Source organism: Trypanosoma cruzi, genomic scaffold (assembly GCF_000209065.1).
Source record: "Trypanosoma cruzi strain CL Brener 1047053516791 genomic scaffold, whole genome shotgun sequence".
NCBI classification, from domain to species: Eukaryota; Euglenozoa; class Kinetoplastea; order Trypanosomatida; family Trypanosomatidae; genus Trypanosoma; species Trypanosoma cruzi.
In genome coordinates this window covers 37,856-59,411 of record NW_001849435.1, presented here as the reverse complement: position 1 = coordinate 59,411, position 21,556 = coordinate 37,856, and the positions used below count along the sequence as shown (strand labels likewise).

General features: G+C 56.3%; 3 protein-coding genes and 2 pseudogenes across 3 annotated transcripts, besides 13 other annotated features; all 5 read right to left on the bottom strand.

Moving 5' to 3' along the window:
• Positions 1–2,790: part of a mobile genetic element that runs on past the window's edge.
• Positions 1–6,932: part of a sequence feature (areas not merged during assembly with more than two copies in the genome that could not be assigned to a particular haplotype) that runs on past the window's edge.
• Positions 3,218–4,548: a mobile genetic element.
• Positions 4,520–5,290, bottom strand: Tc00.1047053510583.54 (annotated as a pseudogene).
• On the bottom strand, positions 5,742–6,326 carry Tc00.1047053510583.40 (mucin TcMUCII, putative; the record flags this gene model as incomplete). The annotated part of the gene is made up of 1 exon (XM_813206.1): positions 5,742–6,326. One exon carries the CDS (start codon positions 6,324–6,326, stop codon positions 5,742–5,744), a length of 585 nt encoding a protein of 194 aa, XP_818299.1.
• Positions 5,878–5,956: a microsatellite.
• Positions 6,933–7,035: a sequence feature (areas merged during assembly that could not be assigned to a particular haplotype. This can correspond to areas where the two haplotypes were merged or to regions with more than two copies in the genome that were merged during assembly.).
• Positions 7,036–21,556: a sequence feature (areas not merged during assembly with more than two copies in the genome that could not be assigned to a particular haplotype).
• Positions 9,499–9,522: a microsatellite.
• Tc00.1047053510583.34 lies at positions 9,918–11,387 on the bottom strand (annotated as a pseudogene).
• Positions 10,391–10,464: a microsatellite.
• Positions 11,595–11,643: a sequence feature (AT_rich).
• Tc00.1047053510583.30 (mucin TcMUCII, putative) lies at positions 11,864–12,490 on the bottom strand (the record flags this gene model as incomplete). Its single annotated transcript, XM_813205.1, has 1 exon — positions 11,864–12,490. One exon carries the CDS (start codon positions 12,488–12,490, stop codon positions 11,864–11,866), a length of 627 nt encoding a protein of 208 aa, XP_818298.1.
• Positions 12,027–12,076: a microsatellite.
• Positions 13,065–17,009: a mobile genetic element.
• Positions 17,392–18,721: a mobile genetic element.
• Tc00.1047053510583.10 (mucin TcMUCII, putative) lies at positions 19,912–20,553 on the bottom strand (the record flags this gene model as incomplete). Its single annotated transcript, XM_813204.1, has 1 exon — positions 19,912–20,553. One exon carries the CDS (start codon positions 20,551–20,553, stop codon positions 19,912–19,914), a length of 642 nt encoding a protein of 213 aa, XP_818297.1.
• Positions 20,072–20,131: a microsatellite.

Below are 21,556 nucleotides of genomic sequence, written 5' to 3'. Positions count from 1 at the left end.
CCGTCCGTCCACAATTCAAAATCACAATCCCCCAAAGAGGAGTGAGTAGAATTAAAAGCCGTGCGCCCGACATCGTCAGAGGCGTCTTCGGCAAACAGTGGCTGATAAAATCTCACCCCGCTGCAGTTCACAGTGTCCCAGGAAAAATTCGATGTTGGGCAAGAGGCGCGCGATTGTGGTTGTGGGGTGTCCCAATAATGTCACAGACGCGTAGCAATCCATTAATAGCAGCATCTCTCGGAAGCGGATTGATGTCGCCGCTTTCCCATGCATGGACGGCGGCATAGGTTGCGAGTAGATAAGGAAACGCAAATCCTCGTGATCATGGAGGCGTATATAGCGTCATTATTGTGTGAGCGCACGACGCCAGAGTACCTTCCGGAGCGGAAGAATATTGGCCTCCAAACAGACGGATGTGTCTTCCGTAGAGGCGCTCAGGCCAAGAATGTTTTGCTACCGTCGCGGTACCGTAATTCCATATTATGGAGGTAAGTGGGGGCGAGTCACGGGACAATTGCCTCGCCACTATGAAATAGCACACTATGAACGCATCCAATCAAAAAGGATCGCATGGTGTGATGGGACGCGCCCGCTCCTGCGACCAGACGCAGCTGATAGCGGCGTGGCATGGTCCTCTTTGAAGCGGTGGAAGCATGCGCAACAGAATTAAGAAGTTGATCAATCGTGTTGCCCAGCAAGCGCACTGGGCGTGACTGAATACGCAGGTTCCCGCTAACAAGATGGAGATCGACCATGTCCTCGTCAGACCGTGTGTGTGTGAAGAGATGTAGAATAGAGCAGCTTCGCTCTTGGCGACGTTGATTTTTAGGCTGTGCTCGGCAGCCCATGTGGCCACAAGAGACAAGAGCGGTCGCATCGCCGCAGCACAGGCATGGATGTCCGCACATGAGGCAACAAGTGTGTGTTCGTCAGCCTACATGAATGCGGAGGCAGAATAGATGCTGCCCAGGCGGCGCAGCAGACCATCCACACAGTAAAGGAAGAGTTGGGGTCCCGGGACGCCGCCTTGCGGTGCTCCAGCTGAGGCGAGTTGTTTCCGGGAGTGCTGTTCACGAGTGCATACCCTAACATAGCGGCCCCGCAGGTAGTTGTGCAGCCAGCGTTTGGTTCGAGGCCAAGGCGCGGAAGTCTGTCAAGCATGCAGAATAAATTCCCATGGTCAGTGGTGTCGAACACAGTCGAAATGTCAATCGAGACCACAAGCAAGCGATGGCGACGAGGGTGCCTTGTGGGGGCGTCGTCTCCAGGGCGCTCATGCTCCACAATGCCAAATTCATTCAGTCCACGAGTAATTTGCCGACAACAAGTGCCACCACGTCCGACGTAGAACGCGGAGGTGCAAATCCGAAATTGACGTGAGTGGTGCGGCAATAACGCTGACAGACGGCGGTGAATCATTCCTTCGGTTAACTTTAGTAAAACAGAGAGCAGCGTGGTAGGTCTGTAACTCTCTGGGCGGCATGGATCCTTCCCAGGCTTGGGGATAGAAATAGCGTCTCCCATTTTCCAGGAGCCAGGCAGGCTGCCGTTTGCGAAGGAGTTGTGGATCATCGTTCTAAGTGTGCTACGCGCAACGGGCTCGAGACGGTGCAGGAATTCATTCAACATTTCGTCGGGGCCAGGGGCTGAGCCAAGCAAAGAGTCACAGATGGTCACGTCAAGTACATACGGCAGGAAAGGCCGATCCATTTCCCAGCCACCAGGAACCAAAGGAGTGCAGCGAGCAGCAGCAGTATAAGGCGGTATGGCACGTGAAACCGCACAAAATGACGGACAAGCAGATTTGCCTGTTGCCGAGGCAGAGCGCATACGCGGCCAAGTTCAGTGCGGAGCACAACCGATTCCAGAGGGTGAGGGTGCGGTGCCGCCACGCCGTGAAGATATCGCCACCTCGGGCTGGGTGAGGCTCCAAGTCTTTTCGCGCGGGCTTCCAGAAGCACAGCGAAGCAACGGCGTAAGGCTTGATTTCGTTCCTCCCTTTTTTCGGGTACATTCGGCTCAAAGTAGGCTGTCTCCGGGTGAGGCAATGTGTGTGCTTCGTGTGCTGCTTCGGCGGCGGACTCGGCCCGTTCCATTTCGTGTGTCCATATCTTTTTGGAGCTGTCACGGCTACCGCGTGGGATATGGCGCCCAGCTGCTCGTAAGATGCCTCCGCTAGGATCCAACCATGTGGACGCAGTGGCAAGAAGGGTTTCACACAACGATGTAAAAGCAGGCCAATCCGCTTTACGCAGGGCAAAGGTGGCTTTCTTCCGTCAAGGCAGCGTGTTTGCTAGTCGTGGAGTGCCATCGTCCATCTCTACCAAGTAAGATATTCAGCAGTGGTCCGAGTCCATGTAAGGGGCGAATGTCCAGTGGGAGATGCGTAGGGCGCAATACGCAGCCACGTCAGGGGACGAGACATTACGATGTGTGATCCGTGTTGCCTGTCTCGGGTAATTTGCCAGCCCAAAATCCATATCGATTAGAACAGCGGCGAAATTATCGCCTCCAGTCCTTGATGGTATATGTGACTGTCCCAGAGTTCACGATGCAAATTCGGGTCACCCGCGATAATCTCTTCGGGCACAAGCGACAAACGATATTGATAAATGCGGATTATTGACCAATTGCTGTGGGAGGGTTGTAGAGATTCGCCACGCAAATGCTGCGACAGCCCGGCGGAAATACACGGACAGCAATGGTCTCCAGGAGGTCAGTGCCAGGGAGCGACAGGCGCTCGCACGGTAGAGAGTGGCGCACCAGAACGGCAACGCCACCACCGCGCCCAGCGCAGCCTGGAGGTAGTCATTATGGCCACATAATTTCGTCGCCACGTCACCACGGTTACTTATTTCCTGCAGAAGAACGATGTCAGGTGGACGCTGCTCCAATCGCGCCGCAAATGCAATATTTTTACGGACGAGAGGTCTGCAATGTTAAGCCGCCAAATATTGATGAAGCCTTCCTCCTCGGTGCCAGGGTTCTTGTGGACTTCACCGCCACGGGTGATATCAACGGAGTGACCGCTGCGAAACGGTCGTGCAGTTCTGACCGACAGTCTGCAGGCAGACCGCCTCACCTCCCCGCACCGGGCATGGCGTGGAACCTTCTCGAGGGGTGAAGTCACCTTGGTCTCCGTCGTGCTCGCAGCAACGCCCTGCTGCGGAGTTCCCATAAGAAAACAAAGCCCCAGCACCGCGACAAGGTGCAACATCATCGCTGGGGACCGTGGATAATTACGAATAATAGCGGTGTTGGCATTCCCACGTCAGCCGGGGTTGGCATACTGCTCTCATCCCTGCATTCCTCGGAGATAATAGAGAAGGTCAGTACCAACGGCGGCACACGCCCATGCAGCCGCACGACGGAGTCCCGTGCACTGCTCCCGGCCATGGAAAGGCTGAGTGTCCATCGTATCCAGCACAGGCAAAAACCCTGCTTGTGGTTACAGACAGTCAGTCTCTTCTAGCCGCCATCACCAAGGGCCCGCACAGTCATACCGACTGGACGGAGGATCGGATCTGGCAGCGTCTCTTGTCGCTGACGCGTGCTGGCTGGTCAGTGCAGCTGCAGTTTGCTACGAACATCGCGGAGTACATGCTAACGAGCCTGCAGATCAGCATGCGACGCAGACCACGGCAACCGGGCAATACACGGAACATGGAATAGCACCCATACAGCGCACGAACCTGCTGACATGCATTAACACCCAGCTCACCAACAAGTGGCGTAGTACCATGCATCAGGACACACACCACTACCTGCTTGGCGGCGCCAGGCCATCAGATCCAGGCGGCAAGCACATAATCACTCAGGAAGCTCTCGACCGACAGGAACGGATAAACATTGCATGAGAAGGATGCGGGGAATCCGAGCTCTGGTGTCGCCTGCACTGGACTGTGAGGGACTGCACGAACCAACGCCGTTTCCGCAACATCTCACCGGAACAGTCTGCTTTCATGCGCTCCAACGACGATCCCACCGCACCGGGACGGAAACTATTCCCCCGACGACAAGGGAGGCCGACGCACCGCCTGTGGAGAGACGGCCCTCCACACGCCGTCGGAAGAAGAAATGCCCGCACTGTGACGCCACACTGGTGGGACACACGAACCACGTCGGTCACTGTCGGTGCTTTCATCCGGAACGCCCTCCACCGCTTCCCGACCTCCACCGCGATTGCTGCGACAGAGTCCTCCCCACACAAAAAAAGCACCGCACAGCACAGATATCGCCGCGCACAAAACCCAGACGCTACTCGGCACCGCAGCAGCAGTGCCAGGAGGCAATCACTGCTACCGCAGGATCAGCCAGCCTCCACAAGCAAAACAATTAGCCCGCAGAAAACGCTGCACCAACTGCTTCCGGAATGTACAGACGCTCTGGCTGTGCGCCAACGGCTGGGCATTAAGAAGGACCTTCGCACCGAAAGCTTCTCCCAATGGCAGCTGCCTCATAACAGGAAACTCATGTCGCTGCTCGACCACCTCCTCGGCACCCTGGTGGCATCGTGTGGCTAGACGCGCTGGTAAGAGCAGGGAAAAATAATAATAATGAGCATTCCCGCCACTGTAGAGACGCGGTGCATCTTGCGATCCCGCTGGCGGCTCTCCTGTTCCACCGCTGTTTTTGCGCAAGAGGCCACCACAGTCATTTTTGTGGTTTGGTCGGCCTCGTGTTGTGCTCCGGGTTCTCCTCCATCATCGCCCTGCGGTGTTTCCTTCGCCGTCCCTGGCACCTGTGACTGTCCCGTGACGGTTTGTTCCGAAGCCTGACTGCCCTGGGAGGTCCTCCCGCCACCAGCATGCACTCCACCCGCTGCCTGCTGAGATGCGGCGGAGCGTGGGGATGTTGTGCCTGCAGCGTGCCCTCCGCCCAAAGACTCCGGTCCACTTGCACGCATCCGAGCTGCAGACGCGCTGCCAGTGCCGGACGGATTGCAAGTGCCACTTCGCAGTGGGTCGCTGCTGGATTGGTCCTGCCTCGTCCGAGCAGTGAGTGCTCCTGCCGAGGTGGGATTGGGGTCCTCACCCACGGTGTTTCCTCCACCCTCCTCGTCTTCCTGATTGCTATTGCCCTCAGAGTTCACATTCCCCTTCGTCCAGAGCCACCGGCCACGGGTCCACCTTCCGCAGCCATCACACCTCGCGCGTGCCCAGCAGCCACCGCGCCATCACCCGCGGGCAGCACACGCACCCCGTCGCAGCAGCCCTCACTCACACGCACCAGAAGCTGCGCATCACTGCAGGAGCCAACAGGACGCAGAGCACACGGCCAGTCATCATCACAAACAGTGGAGTCGCCTAACGCTGCGGAGCCAACCTGCGATAGCACGAGAAAACAAAGGGAGACACAGCCGCTACACCACGCACAGCAACAAATGGCAGCACCCCAGCAGCAGCGCACACACCACGAGAAACATGGAATCAGTACGACTGCAGAGCTCGCACACCGCCCCGCAAACCACAAGTTTAAAAGCAATAAAAAACAATAATTAAAAAGCAATAATTAAAAAAAGAAAAACAAACCCAGAGCTCCAGTGCGCATGCATATGAGTGTGTCCGCGATGCGTTCAACGTGGCGGATGCGGGGCACAACGCGGAGCACACAGCACGGCAGAAGAAGCAAGTGAAGCAAAACAAGATCATTATTTCCTCTTATTTTATACAGTGAAAAACAACAAACGCGCACAAATCCCCGCGGTTGGGTGCTGGCACGCACAGCCCGCACACACCTCTTCAGCCCAGAGCGGTGTACGCCAGCGCGGATGCGGCGAGCACCAGCGGGGCACACACCCACGCAGAGCTGCTGAGGCTGCCGTCGGTTTCGCAAAGACGTGACGGTGCGCGGGTGGTCGACACAGCTGGCGCCTCTGTAGTCGTAGTACTTGGTGCCACTGTTGTAGTCGTGGTTGTCGTAGTCGGTGGTTTTGTTGTGGTCGTCGTCGTGGTTGGTGGTTTTGTCCCTGACGTGTCTTCCGCTTCCTTAACTATTCGTCCTGAGGACGTACTCGTGCTACGCGTCGTCTCTGTCATACTGTCCTTACCTTCTCCCTGTAACTCATTGGACGCGACAATTGCTTTCGGTCCCGGTTCAGCCAAACCTTGTCCATCTTCGCCATTTTTCAACTGAGCCTCTCCGCCAACTTCTGGTTTCGCAGCCGGCTTAGGCACTGGTGGTGCTCCTGAAGCAGAGAACGATGGGTTGGTGGAGCTTACAGTATCTTGCAATTGAGCCGTCAAATCCTCTGCCGCGCAAACGGACGGGCAGCAGCACAGGGCGAGCATCAACAGGGCGCACAGCAGACGGTACGTCATCATCATCGTGAGTGTGGTCGTTCAGTGGTGTGGAGCTGATCTGCACAGTGAGGGACATGGAGAGCAACAGGGGAAACGAGAGGTGCGGCAGACACACACAGAGGGCACACCACATGAGGAGAGGGCAGCAGCCAGGCATGCACCGTACGCCGCACACCACGCACGACACACACGCCAATCCACGGCAGCAGGCACACACACACAGCCCTGCCGCAACAACAACACACAGATGGAGGAGGGAGAAGCAAACAGGAGCGGCACACAAGGCTCCACCGCATGCACATACGGCGAGAGCGGTCCGTCGTGCCTGCACCCCTCACGGAGGGTGCGCACACACAAGAAGGTGCAGCGCACACAGCAACACAAAAGCAAAGTAACAATAAAAAAGAAGATCCCCGCACACCACGCGGATTGTTGGTCCACGGGAAGTGCAGCCAATATTCACCACAAAGCAACACTTCAGTTGCCTTCGGCCTTCGTCCACATTCATCGCACTCAATTTCATGCAGGCCCGGGAACCACCACAGCAGCAGCCGCACACGTAAAAACAAGCGCAAGAAATGCAATAATGCAAGCAGCCATTTATTTGTGTTTCTGTTTGGATGTTGGCAGGTGTCTGCATGCTTTTTTCCATTTTTTGCAGAGAGCAAACCCTCATGCCTGCATCGTGTGTTTCAAGGATTTCCGCAAGGTGCACATTTATTTTTTCCTCTGGTAAATGTTTCTTGTGTTGGTGCAGCCAACAATTCGGTGTGTGTTGTTCCTGCCTTTCGCTGGTAAAGTGCTGCAATAGATGTTTGTGTTTCCTTTCGTTGCTGTGGCACCTGATTCCTCACCGTTTATTGCGGTGGAGATGAAAATATGTGAGTGGACTCCCACACACCAGAACGCACCTTCGCTCCTATTTATTGCTGCATGGAAGGGCATGTGTGTTTGGTGGTGCCTCGACCATATATTTTGTGGGCGTACATTCCCCTGCAGGCTGAGGGCGGGATGACGCTCCGTCGCGGTGCACTTCCCTCGCATGCCGCCCACTGTGATTCATCATGCATCACCCCCTCACACATTCCGTGGTGCCACACAGCTGATATTATTGCAGCCGCTCTGACTCCGCGTATTTCACGCATTTGATTGTGCCACAATACATCCGCTCGTGTGGCCGCCGCATCCAAACAGCGGTGCCCAACACCGTGAGCGGCAGTCCACATCCTTGCATGTCCCAGCGCAGTGGTGTTTGACTGTCAGCCAGGCGTCAGACAACACGAGAGTCTTGTGCTGGCAGCACAACACACGGAGCTGCAGTGAATGACTCGGGCGGAGACGCATCTATTCGTCGCAAGGCAGTGAAAAGGAGTCGGGCGAAATAATGCCGGCTGCATGCACGACACCATATCCACAGCCAAAGCATGCGACGTGATGTGTGTTTCACTGGTGCTGTGAAATGCCTGCAGACGACGTCACTAGTGGAGGCATGCCGCCCATGATCAGCGTACAGACAATAATCGGCATGGGAGGCCACAAGAGGCAGCAACGACGCCAGCAACAGGAGCAGCTCTCTCTCTCTCTCTGTTGCCTCCGAGAAGCAATTATCCCACCAGCCACAGCTCACTGTGCCATCGTGACACTCCATGCACGCCGTGGCTGCGTCAACACATCCTGTTCCCTGCAGCGCCTCAAAGATGCCTCACTCCGTCCACTAAGTGCATCGGTGTGGGCCGTGCCTCGGCTGCTCGTGAGGACCACAACAATGTGAGGGTCACCGAGTCGCAGCATGTTTGCTGTGAAGTTGTTGCATGGCACCTGCACACGCACGCAGCGCCTGCATCCCTCCCTTTTGTGTCCGCCCTCCGCCGGAGTGGCCACACACACGGGCAGCAGCAAAATCACTTCACCCTCGACAATCCAAAATCAGCACCGACATCCCTCGCCACGCAAAGATCTCAGTTGCCAGCACGGGCCTCATGCCGCTCTGCCATCGACGCCGAAACACGGCACAGTGCACGCACTTATTTTCCTCGTGTGCAGTCAGCCGTTTGCTTCACACATTCTTCGACGGAATGACGTTCACAAAAGCACGCCACAAAAGCCAATGTGATCGCACAAGCTCCTGCGATGAGCGTCGGTGTGTGCGTGCATCCGCTGCTCACACGTGCTGGCAAGCAGCCTGCAGCCGGTGCCCTCGTGCCAGTTCATCGGCTCCAGCACGGAAAAGAGAAAACGGCCTATTCCCGATGCACTTATTCCCACCAGCAGCACCAACACGCTGGTCGTCAGCCGTCATTCCTCAGCACATCCAGGAATGCCGAAAATTGACGTGGAACTGTCAGCCAGCAATGCCACAATCCCGCACACACGTCGGCTCCACCAGAAAAGACACACAAATCACAAACAACACCCTCCACATGTCTTCCGAACATCATTCCAACACACCGCGACACGCCAAACAGAAGTATTCGTCACTCCAACGCACCTCCCCACACAATCAAATAGTCCATGCACCACGCACGGCAGCGGCTCACACGCAGTCAAACAAAAGTTCCTCGGATCAGTGGCCTCCACGTGCTGCGGTGGGAAGTAAACAAAAGAGACGAGCTGCCAAACCCCAAAAGAGTGCCACGACTGGCCGCAACTCAAAGGAACGCAGCCACACAAATGAATTCGGTCCTGATGCCCTCAGCCTCCCACCTTCCCCACAAAAGCTGCAAAAGATTGAAAACAAACGCACCGTCCAATAAACTCTTTGTGCAAAGCCAAAAGAAGCCGCAGTGCCTTATGCTGCCCTCACAGTCCGTTGATGACGCCTGGATGCGGATGGTCACCCATCGTTACTTCCAAACGACGCTGCACACCCGCGACGCATCCTGCGCTCTGAGACATGCGGCCCTCACTATCACCAGAGACGCCCACGCACCCTCAACAACGCACTACAAAGAGAAGCGTTGCTGGCTCCCTTCATCCCCCATCCCAAGGGCCGCAGCAGCCAGAAACATGTTCGTGCGTGCGTTCATTCTCAGCGTTCACGCCGCTACACAGAGTGTGCCAAATGGTGTGCGTGTGCGCATGTGCTTGTGTGTTTGGCAGCGCCTATACTTGCAGAGCAGCTGTGCGCCACAAGAGAGTCCAAAGAAAGCAACGGCAGAGAGAGGCAGATAGCACACACGCAAATTACTCATATCATCACACACACACACACACACACGCAGCCGCGGAATGGGTGCACTCAACCACAAAATCAAAAAGGAAAACAAAACAAAAAGCCGAAGCGTGGACGACCAGCGCACACACTCTCATTACTCCCGTAAAGCAAAACACACACACAGAGGGAGAGAGAGAGAGGTCGCCCACTCAGTGCAATAAAAACAAAACAGAAACAGTTACGGTGCTCCGCCCATGCAGCCAGGCAGGACGGCAGCGGTGCGTGTCGTGCAAAAGAGAGCACCAACGGGCCTGCATGGGTGTGCATGCATATATACAATGGGCACATTATGTGTGTGCCTCGTGGGGTGAGGTGAGGGCGAGAGTCCATGCAAGGGGACACACACAGAGAGAGAAGGACGAGTGTGTGTGCGGGCGGTGCATGGCTCTCTCACACTCACTCTCACGCGGCCACCACCGCAGCCGCAGCAGCACACGCAACAACAAGAAGAAGCAAAAGAGGGGAGGTGGTGTGGGAGACCGCGGTGCTGCTGTCACTGTCGTCCGTAACTGCAGTTGCACCTGTGCGAATGCGGTTTTGTCTTTCGCGGATTCTTCGCCATTTCCGCGGGATGTTCATGTCTGGCGGACTTCTTCTGTTGATGCCTTTTGAGTGGTTTCAGCATTTTTTTGAGCCTTCGTGTCTTCCTCGTCCGCCACAGAAGTGGCAGCACCATTAGCATCTACAGAAGCGTATGGTGATGTGGGGTCGTTAAGCACTTTTGTTGTATTGTGCATGACAATTAAAAGACGTTTCTTCTCATTCGCTCTTTTAAGCCGGCGGCGAGCTCCTCCCGTTGTAGCTCCCGTAGCTGTGCGGGAGCCTGTAGCCTTCTCGTTGCCCGTGGCACAGTGAGTGAGGCAGGCAGTGCACTTTGTTCTTATTCGTGTTATTGCTGTTGTTGTCACTGTTGCAATTCTTGTCCATCGTGTCCTTGCTGCGGTTGTTTCTCCCACTTCTTCATGTTCTCCGTCTGGTTCTGCCTCCCCATTCCATCACTGCAAGAATTATCGCAATAATTTGTTTTCCTTCCTCTCGGTGTGTCATTGCGCCGTTCATTCCGACTGGGTATTATCCTCGGAAGGGGTTCTCCCACAACCGGTGGAGTGGCAGTGCTGCCGGATTAAGAAGAAAATTGACCGGCGGTGCGAAATTAAAACTCATTTGCCGCACCTTTCGTAGGATCCCGGTATTTATTGCATTTGCATTTGGCTTAAATGCATTGGACTCCTTCTTATATTCATTCGCCTCTGATACGCCGGCGTCCAGCGAGGGTGCTGCTGCACCTGCGGCACCTTTTCCTTCGGCACCAGACGCTGACTCCTCGGAATTCTCCGCTGAGCCAGGGGCTGAGGATGTGTTTTTTTTTTTTTACTTCTCTTACCAGTCGTATTAACTACACCTCAATTGTGCAGCTCTGGTAAGCGTACGAAGGAATTCAGCAGCGGATAGAAATACCGCTCCGCGGGCAGCCATGTAAATGGCTCCATCTGGTGCCCTTCCGACCCGTAAAACTAAGTAACAACTACTCATCGGATTTGAAGCATGAACAGCAGGCGCTTAGCTTCCTCTCTAGCAAAGAGTACTAGACCCTGGCACCACGTTGAGGTGGCCGGCTGAGCCAGGGCTGAGGATGTGTCATTCATCGCATCATCGTCGTCCGCAACTTCAACAGCTCTCATTAGTCCAATTCAGGTGGATAATAACCGGCATTCCGCACTTAGAGACACTCCGTCGCCTCCACCATTATTCGTCCGCGTCAACACATCTCCTCCACCCTCACTTCCGTACTCGTCACTTGCGTGCCCAATACCGGCACCGCACCACAGCACGCAGAGGGCACACACCAGCAGCACACGGCCAGTCATCATCGCCACCACTCCTGCCACTTGCGTGCAGCCTTCAGCAAAAGTAACTCCCCGTCAACAGAGAGGGGAGAAAAAAGATAGACAAATCACGCAGCAACGCACTGTAACAAATGGCAGCACCCCAGCAGCAGCGCACACACCACGAGACAGATGGAATCAGTACGACTGCAGAGCTCGCACACCGCCTCGCAAACCAGAAGTTCAAAAAGCAATAAAAACAATAATTAAAAAACAATAATTAAAAAAAGAAATTAAAAAAGAAAAACAAACCCAGAGCTCCAGTGCGCATGCTTATGAGTGTGTCCGCGATGCGTTCAACGTGGCGGATGCGGGGCACAACGCGGAGCACACAGCACGGCAGCGGAAGCAAGTGAAGCAAAACAAGATCATTATTTCCTCTTATTTTATACAGTGAACCACAACACACGCGCACAAATCCCGCGGTTGAGTGCTGGCACGCACAGCCCGCACACACCTCTTCAGCCCACAGCGGTGTACGCCAGCGCGGATGCGGCAAGCACCAGCGGGGCACACACCCACGCAGAGCTGCTGAGGCTGCCGTCGATTTCGCGAAGACGTGACGGTGCGCGGGTGGTCGACACAGCTGGCGCCTCTGTAGTCGTAGTAATTGGTGCCACTGTTGTAGTGGTGGTGGTCGTTGTCGTGGTTGTCGTAGTGGTGGTCGTGGTGGTTGTCTGAGCGGAAGTTTCAGACTCCTTATTTTTTTGTTCTGCGGATGTTTCAGTGCGACTTTGTTGTCCTGTCATACCGTTCGTGCCCTCTGTCAGTGATTTATTTGGTCCGGTACTTACTTTTGGTTCCAGACCTGCAGTACTGGTAGATCCTGATCCCTCTCCGCCACCATTTCCCGGCTTTGCAACGGACCCCGCTGTTGAAAGATCTGAATGACCGGTCTCCTGTGATGCTCCCCCTGTTGCAGACTTCGATTGACTGGGGCCGCTTCCATTAGCTCCAGGATTAGTTGATGTCTGTGATGTTGTCACCTGTGACAAAGCGGCAGATTTATCTGAAACGCACACGGACGGGCAGCAGCAGCACAGGGCAAGCAACAACAGGGCGCACAGCAGACGGCACGTCATCATCATCGTGAGTGTGGTCGTTCAGTGGTGTGGAGCTGATCTGCACAGTGAGGGACATGGAGAGCAACAGGGGAGACGAGAGGTGCGGCAGACACACACAGAGGGCACACCACATGAGGAGAGGGCAGCAGCCAGGCATGCACCGTACGCCGCACACCACGCACGACACACACTCCAATCCACAGCCCTGCCGCAACAACAACAACACACAGATGGAAGAGGGAGAAGCAAACAGGAGCGGCACACAAGGCTCCACCGCATGCACATGCAGCGAGAGCGGTCCGTCGTGTCGGCACCCCTCACGGAGGGTGCGCACACACACAAGAGGAGGTGCAGCGCACACAGCAACACAAAAGCATAGTAACAATAAAAAAGGAGATCCCCGCACACCACGCGGATTGTTGGTCCACGGGAAGCGCAGCCAATATTCACCACAAAGCAGCTTGTTATCTTGTCTTGGTTGTATGCTGCTACAATAACGAGTGAGTAGCGCAAGAACCGTCCGTACAAAAGTGGCAATTATTCCGTCGTGCGGGCTGGGGCAGTCCCACAAACAGTCGCAGTCCAGTTCCCAACGACGAGGGCATTCCCGCAGTGGATGAGGCGGAGTCTCCCGTGGTCCGTCGGGGATCAGCAGCCCGTGGCGTCCGTGATGAGGCGGTGGCGGAAGAGCCTGGTCCATCTCGAGTACCCGCGTTTGTGCTTCCTGCGTGTCTCGCCTGCTGGCATGCTTGGCAACTTCGGTGGCGGCCTGCGCGCGAGGCGCCTGTTAGGAAGACGGTGGCGCCATTGTGGCATCCGCATGGGAGGCCCTCGCTAACTATTATAACGCCAGGCTGAGCACGTCCGGCATGTGCCCTCATACTGTGGACGGACAAGCGCACTCAGCCGCAGGTTGGGCAGGAGGACGTCAATCCGCCGCTCGCTGGTCGACAAGGGGTTGCGGTGCTCACGTCGGGAGGAGGTTCCGGCGGAGGCAGAGGCGGGCCGGTCACCGCAGTGAGGGAGGGACGGCACCACCGACACAGAGAGTTCCTTGTGATCCGCAGGGCGCGTGCAGGCCTGTCGAAGAGTGGGCAGGAGTCGCATCGCACCTGTGCGCAGTGCCGCCACTCGGGGACCGATGTCCGGGTCAACACCAGGAATAGAGTCCTCGCCACACCGACGGGCGCCTGTCACGCGGTGTGCGCGCCCTCCTTTTCCTCCTGGGCATCCTTCCAGTCCCGTCGCTCCACTGCAGTAAGGAAGTCCACGTGCCAGGCACTGACGCAGTCCTGCGAGAGGGGTCGTGCAATCGTGGCTTGTTTGTCAGCGGCCTCACTGCGTGGAATACCGCAGTGTGATGGGAAAATATAAAATCCACAGGGTGACCTCGCCTCACCAAGGAAAGCAGCATAATCCAAATTTACTCAGTAACGCGGTCTCGCACGGTCGGTGGGCAACGCGGGGTGCCTCAATTGCCGAGAGGGAGTCCGTTTCCTCCAGCATTCGTGTGGGCGATTGGGATGTTCCCAGACAAGGAGGTATGAGATGTCTAAAAACATTTTCGATCGCAAGGCAGTCTGCCCTATATGAGCAAGCGAGGCTGCCAGCTGCTGCACGATGTACCTCCACAGGGAGATCATTTGTCGTGGTGGAGTCATATAATAGCGCAGCGGATCCAGGTGCGAGTGCAGCGAGATACGAAGGACCGTCCGCCCACAATTCAAAATCACAATCCCCCAAAGAGGAGTGAGTAGAATAGAAAGCCGTGCGCCCGACATCGTCAGAGGCGTCTTCGGCAAACAGTGGCTGATAAAATCTCACGCTGTTGCAGCTCACAGTGTCCCGGGGAAAAATTCGATGTTGGGCAAGAGGCGCGCGATTGTGGTTGTGGGGTGTCCCAATAATGTCACAGACGCGTAGCAATCCATCAATAGCAGCAGCTCTCAGAAGCGGATTGATGTCGCCGCTTTCCCATGCATCGACGGCGGCATAGGTTGCGAGTAGATAAGGGAACGCAAATCCTCGTGATCATGGAGGCGTATATAGCGTCATTATTGTGTGAGTGCAAGACGCCAGAGTACCTTCCGGAGCGGAAGAATATTGGCCTCCAAATAGAGAGATGTGTCTTCCGTAGAGGCGCTCAGGCAAAGAATGTTTTGCTACCGTCGCGGCACCGTAATTCCATATTATGGAGGTAAGTGGGGGCGAGTCACGGGACAATTGCCTCGCCACTATGAAATAGCACACTATGAACGTATCCAATCAAAAAGGATCGCATGGTGTGATGGGACGCGCCCGCCTCTGCGACCAGACGCAGCTGATAGCGGCGTGGCATGGTCCTCTTTGAAGCGGTGGAAGCATGCGCAACAGAATTAAGAAGTTGATCAATCGTGTTGCCCAGCAAGCGCACTGGGCGTGACTGAATACGCAGGTTCCCGCTAACAAGATGGAGATCGACCATGTCCTCGTCAGACCGTGTGTGTGTGAAGAGATGTAGAATAGAGCAGCTTCGCTCTTGGCGACGTTGATTTTTAGGCTGTGCTCGGCAGTCCATGTGGCCACAAGAGACAAGAGCGGTCGCATCGCCGCAGCACAGGCATGGATGTCCGCACCTGAGGCAACAAGTGTGTTTTCGTCAGCGTACATGAATGCGGAGGCAGAATAGATGCTGCCCAGGCGGCGCAGCAGACCATCCACACAGTAAAGGAAGAGTTGGGGTCCCGGGACGCCGCCTTGCGGTGCTCCAGCTGAGGCGAGTTGTTTCCGGGAGTGCTGTTCGCGAGTGCATACCCCAACATAGCGGCCCCGCAGGTAGTTGTGCAGCCAGCGTTTGGTTCGAGGCCAAGGCGCGGAAGTCTGTCAAGCATGCAGAATAAATTCCCATGGTCAGTGGTGTCGAACACAGTCGAAATGTCAATCGAGACCACAAGCAAGCGATGGCGACGAGGGTGCCTTGTGGGGGCGTCGTCTCCAGGGCGCTCATGCTCCACAATGCCAAACTCATTCAGTCCACGGGTAATTTGTCGACAACAAGTGCCACCGCGTCCGACGTAGAACGCGGAGGTGCAAATCCGAAATTGACGTGGGTGGTGCGGCAATAACGCTGACAGACGGCGGTGAATCATTCCTTCGGTTAACTTTAGTAAAACAGAGAGCAGCGTGGTAGGTCTGTAACTCTCTGGGCGGCATGGATCCTTCCCAGGCTTGGGAATAGAAATAGCGTCTCCCATTTTCCAGGAGCCAGGCAGGCTGCCGTTTGCGAAGGAGTTGTGGATCATCGTTCTAAGTGTGCCATGCGCAACGGGCTCGAGACGGTGCAGGAATTCATTCAACATTTCGTCGGGGCCAGGGGCTGAGCCAAGCAAAGAGTCACGGATGGCCACGTCAAGTACATACGGCAGGAAAGGCCGATCCATTTCCCAGCCACCAGGAACCAAAGGAGTGCAGCGAGCAGCAGCAGCAGTGTAAGGCGGTATGGCACGTGAAACCGCACAAAATGACGGAAAAGCAGATTTGCCTGTTGCCGAGGCAGGGCGCATACGCGGCCAAGTTCAGTGCGGAGCACAACCGATTCCAGAGGATGAGGGTGCGGTGCCGCCACGCCGTGAAGATATCGCCACCTCGGGCTGGATGAGGTTCCACGTCTTTTCGCGCGGGCTTCCAGAGGCACAGCGGAGCAACGGCGTAAGGCTTGATTTCGTTCCTCCTTTTTTCGGGTACATTCGGCTCAAAGTAGGCTGTCTCCGGGTGAGGCAATGTGTGTGCTTCGTGTGCTGCCTCGGCGGCGGACTCGGCCCGTTCCATTTCGTGTGTCCATATCTTTTTGGAGCTGTCACGGCTGCCGCGCGGGATGTGGCGCCCAGCTGCTCGTAAGATGCCTCCGCGAGGATCCTACCATGTGGACGCGGTGGCAAGAAGGGTTTCACACAACGATGCAAAAGCAGGCCAACCCGCTTTACGCAGGGCAAGGGTGGCTTTCTTCCGTCAAGGCAGCGTGTTTGCTAGTCGTGGAGTGCCATCGTCCATCTCTACCAAGTAGGATATTAAGCAGTGGTCCGAGTCCATGTAAGGGGCGAATGTCCAGTGGGAGATGCGTAGGGCGCAATACGCAGCCACGTCAGGGGACGAGGCATTACGATATGTGATCCGTGTTGCCTGCGTCGGGTAATTTGCCAGCCCAAAATCCATATCGATTAGAACAGCGGCGAAATTATCGCCTCCAGTCCTTGATGGTACATATGACTGTCCCAGAGTTCACGATGCAAATTCAGGTCACCCGCGATAATCTCTTCGGGCACAAGCGACAAACGATATTGATAAATGCGGATTATTGACCAATTGCTGTGGGAGGGTTGCAGAGATTCGCCACGCAAATGCTGCGACAGCCCGGCGGAAATACACGGACAGCAATGGTCTCCAGGAGGTCAGTGCCAGGGAGCGACAGGAGTCCACACGGTGGAGAGTGGCGCACCAGAACGGCAACGCCACCGCGCCCAGTGCGGGCTGAAGGCAGTCATTATGGCCACATAATTTCGTCGCCACGCCACCACGGTTACTTATTTCCTGCAGAAGAACGATGTCAGGTGGACGCTGCTCCAATCGCGCAGCAAATGCAATATTTTTCACGGACGAGAGGCCTGCAATGTTAAGCCGCCAAATATTGATGTAGCCATCCTCCTCGGTGGCAGGGTTCTTGTGAACGTCACCGCCACGGGCGATATCAACGGAGTGACCGCTGCGAAACGGTCGTGCAGTTCTGACCGACAGTCTGCAGGCAGACCGCCTCACCTCCCCGCACCGGGCATGGCGTGGAACCTCCTCGGGGAATGAAGTCACCTTGGTCTCCGTCGTGCTCGCAGCAACGCCCTGCTGCGGAGTTCCTATACGCAACCAAAGCCCAGCACCGCGACAAGGTGCAACGTCACCGCCGGGGACCGTGGATACTCGTAACGGATGGCGGTGTTGACGTCCCCACGTCAGCCGGGATTGGCATACTGCTCTAATCCCTGGAACTTTCGAGGGTAATAGAGAATGTCAGTACCAACGGCGGCACACGCCCATGCAGCCGCACGACGGAATCCCGTGCACTGCTCCCGGCCATGGAAAGGCTGAGTGTCCATCGTATCCAGCACAGGCAAAAACCCTGCTTGTGGTTACAGACAGCCAGTCTCTTCTAGCCGCCGTCACCAACGGCCCGCACAGTCATACCGAATGGACGGAGGATCGGATCTGGCAGCGTCTCTTGTCACTGACGCGTGCTGGCTGGTCCATGCAGCTGCAGTTTTGCTACGAACATTGCGGAGTACATGTTAACGAGCCTGCAGATCAGCATGCGACGCAGAACACGGCAACCGGGCAATACACGGAGCATGGAATAGCACCCATACGGCACACGGACCTGCTGTCATGCATTAACACCCAGCTCACCAACAAGTGGCGTAGTACCATGCATCAGGACACACACCACTACCTGCTTGGCGGCGCCAGGCCATCAGATCCAGGCGGCAAGCACCTGATCACTCAGGAGGCCCTCGACTGACAGGAACAGATACACACTGCACGGGAAGGGTGCGGGGAATCCGAGCTCTGGTGTCGCCTGCACTGGACTGTGAGAGACTGCACGAACCAACGCCGTTTCCGCAACATCTCACCGGAACAGTCTGCTTTCATGCGCTCCAACGACGATCCCACTGCACCGGGACGGACACTGTTCCCCCGACGACAAGGGAGGCCGACGCACCGCCTGTGGAGAGACGGCCCTCCACACAGCGTCGAAAGAAGAAATGCCCGCACTGTGACGCCACACTGGTGGGACACACGAACCACATCGGTCACTGTCGGTGCTTTCATCCGGAACGCCCTCCACCGCTTCCCGACCTCCACCGCGATTGCTGCGACACGGTCCTCCCCACACAAAAAGCACCGCACAGCACAGAAATCGCTGCGCACAAAACCCAGACGCTGATCGGCACCGCAGCAGCAGTGCCAGGAGGCAATCACTGCTACCGCAGGATCAGCCAGCCTCCACAAGCGCAACAATTAGCCCGCAGAAAACACTGCGCCATCTGCTTCCGGAATGTACAGACGCTCTGGCTGTGCGCCAACGGCTGGGCATCAAGAAGGACCTTGGCACCGAAAGCTTCTCTCAATGGCAGCTGCCTCATAGCAGGAAACTCATGTCGCTGCTCGACCACCTCCTCGGCACCCTGGTGGCATCGTGTGGCTAGACGCGCTGGTAAGAGCAGGGAAAAATAATAATAATGAGCATTCCCGCCACTGTAGAGACGCGGTGCATCTTGCGATCCCGCTGGCGGCTCTCCTGTTCCACCGCTGTTTCTGCGCAAGAGGCCACCACAGTCATTTTTGTGGTTTGGTCGGCCTCGTGTTGTGCTCCGGGTTCTCCTCCATCATCGCCCTGCGGTGCTTCCTTCGCCGTCCCTGGCACCTGTGACTGTCCCGTGACGGTTTGTTCCGAAGCCTGACTGCCCTGGGAGGTCCTCCCGCCACCAGCATGCACTCCACCCGCTGCCTGCTGAGATGCGTCGGAGCGTGGGGATGTTGTGCCTGCGGCGTGCCCTCCGCCCAAAGACTCCGGTCCACTTGCACGCATCCGAGCAGCAGACGCGCTGCCAGTGCCGGACGGATTGCAAGTGCCACTTCGCAGTGGGTCGCTTCTGGATTGGTCCTGCCTCGTCGGAGCAGTGAGTGCTCCTGCCGAGGTGGGATTGGGGTCCTCACCCACGGTGCTTCCTCCACCCTCCTCGTCTTCCTGATTGCTATTGTCCTCAGAGTTCACATTCCCCCTTCGTCCAGAGCCACCGGCCACAGGTCCACCTTCCGCAGCCATCACACCCCGCGCGTGCTCAGCAGCCACCGCGCCATCACCCGCGGGCAGCACACGCACCCCGTCGCAGCAGCCCTCACTCACACGCACGAGCAGCTGCGCATCACTGCAGGAGCCAACAGGACGCAGAGCACACGGCCAGTCATCATCACAAACAGTGGAGTCGCCTAACGCTGCGGAGCCAACCTGCGATAGCACGAGAAAAACAAAGGGAGACACAGCCGGTACACCACGCACAGCAACAAATGGCAGCACCCCAGCAGCGGCAGCGCACACACCACGAGACAGATGGAATCAGTACGACTGCAGAGCTCGCACACCACACCGCAAACCAGAAGTTTAAAAAGCAATAAAAAACAATAATTAGAAAGCAATAATTAAAAAGCAAACCCAGGGCTCCAGTGCGCATGCTTATGAGTGTGTCCGCGATGCGTTCAACGTGACGGATACGGGGCACAACGCGGAGCACACAGCACGGCAGCAGAAGCAAGTGAAGCAAAACAAGATCATTATTTCCTCTTATTTTATACAGTGAACCACAACACACGCACAAATCCCCGCGGTTGAGTGCTGGCACGCACAGCCCGCACACACCTCTTCAGCCCAGAGCGGTGTACGCCAGCGCGGATGCGGCAAGCACCAGCGGGGCACACACCCACGCAGAGCTGCTGAGGCTGCCGTCGATTTCGCGCAGACGTGACGGTGCGCGGGTGGTCGACACAGCTGGCGCCTCTGTAGTCGTAGTACTTGGTGCCTGTGTTGTGGTCGTCGTGGTGGTCGTCGTGGTTGGTGATTTTGTTGTGGCCGTCGTGGTCGTCTCGAAAGAAGCTTCGGCGTTATTAACTTCTTTGTCCGCAGGTGCACCGGTGCCAATTTCAGATCCTTTATTACCCTTCGCATTCTCTGTCAGTGATGTATTTGACACGTTATTTACTTTTGGTCCCGGAACGACCAAACCTGGTGCCTCTGGCTCAATTTTGTCCGCAGCCGGCTCATTGGCTGAATCATCAGCAGCCTGACCGTCCACTGGTAGTCCTCCTGTTTGAGAGGGCGCTGGACCGGCGACGTTTCCATTAGGTGCAGTCGCCCTAGATTCAGCTGAGGTAGGCGACAAATTGGGGTCTTTTGCAGTACCTTGGCCTTCAGAGGGCTCCTGAGTGTCTCCCGCGTGCACGGACGGGCAGCAGCAGCACAGGGCAAGCAACAACAGGGCGCACAGCAGACGGCACGTCATCATCATCGTGAGTGTGGTCGTTCAGTGGTGTGGAGCTGATCTGCACAGTGAGGGACATGGAGAGCAACAGGGGAGACGAGAGGTGCGGCAGACACACACAGAGGGCACGCCACATGAGGAGAGGGCAGCAGCCAGGCATGCACCGTACGCCGCACACCACGCACGACACACACTCCAATCCACGGCAACAGGCACACACACACACAGCCCTGCCGCAACAACAACACACAGATGGAAGAGGGAGAAGCAAACAGGAGCGGCACACAAGGCTCCACCGCATGCACATGCGGCGAGAGCGGTCCGTCGTGTCGGCACCCCTCACGGAGGGTGCGCACACACACAAGAAGGTGCAGCGCACACAGCAACACAAAAGCAAAGTAACAATACAAAAGGAGATCCCCGCACACCACGTGGATTGTTGGTCCACGGGAAGTGCAGCCAATATTCATCACAAAAACAGTTCGGTTGCCGTATGCCTTCGTCCACATTCGGCGCACTCCACTTCATGCAGGCCCGGCCACCACCGCAGCAGGAGCTGCTGCACACGCAACAAGAAACAAAAAAGGGAGGTGGTGTGGGAGACCACGGTGCTGCTGTCACTGTCGCCAGGCGCCGCTGTGTTATTCGCTTTGTCTGTGGCTGTAGATGATGTTGTTTCCTTCTCGCTGCCATCCTCTCGTTCATGTTGGTGTTCTCCCTCCGGCACAGCGGCATGAGATGCGGAACCACCGTTCAAAATCTACGCATTGCCCGCGTCAGCGTCATTGGCGGCGGCAGCAGCATCCGCAAGAGAAGATGGTGAAGTTGTCTCAGCCTGACCCTCAGTGATTGCATTCTGCCTTGCATCCGCCGTTGGTTCAGTGCCTTTTCTGCAGATCTTCTGTTGGCTTCATGGTCGCTGGGACTTCCGTTGAGGATGGCAGTGCGCTGTGTGGTGGTGATTTCGGTGGCGGTTCTGATGGGCCTGCTGGCACCTCTTATTCTGCTGCTGTTGGCGGCAATTCCTCCA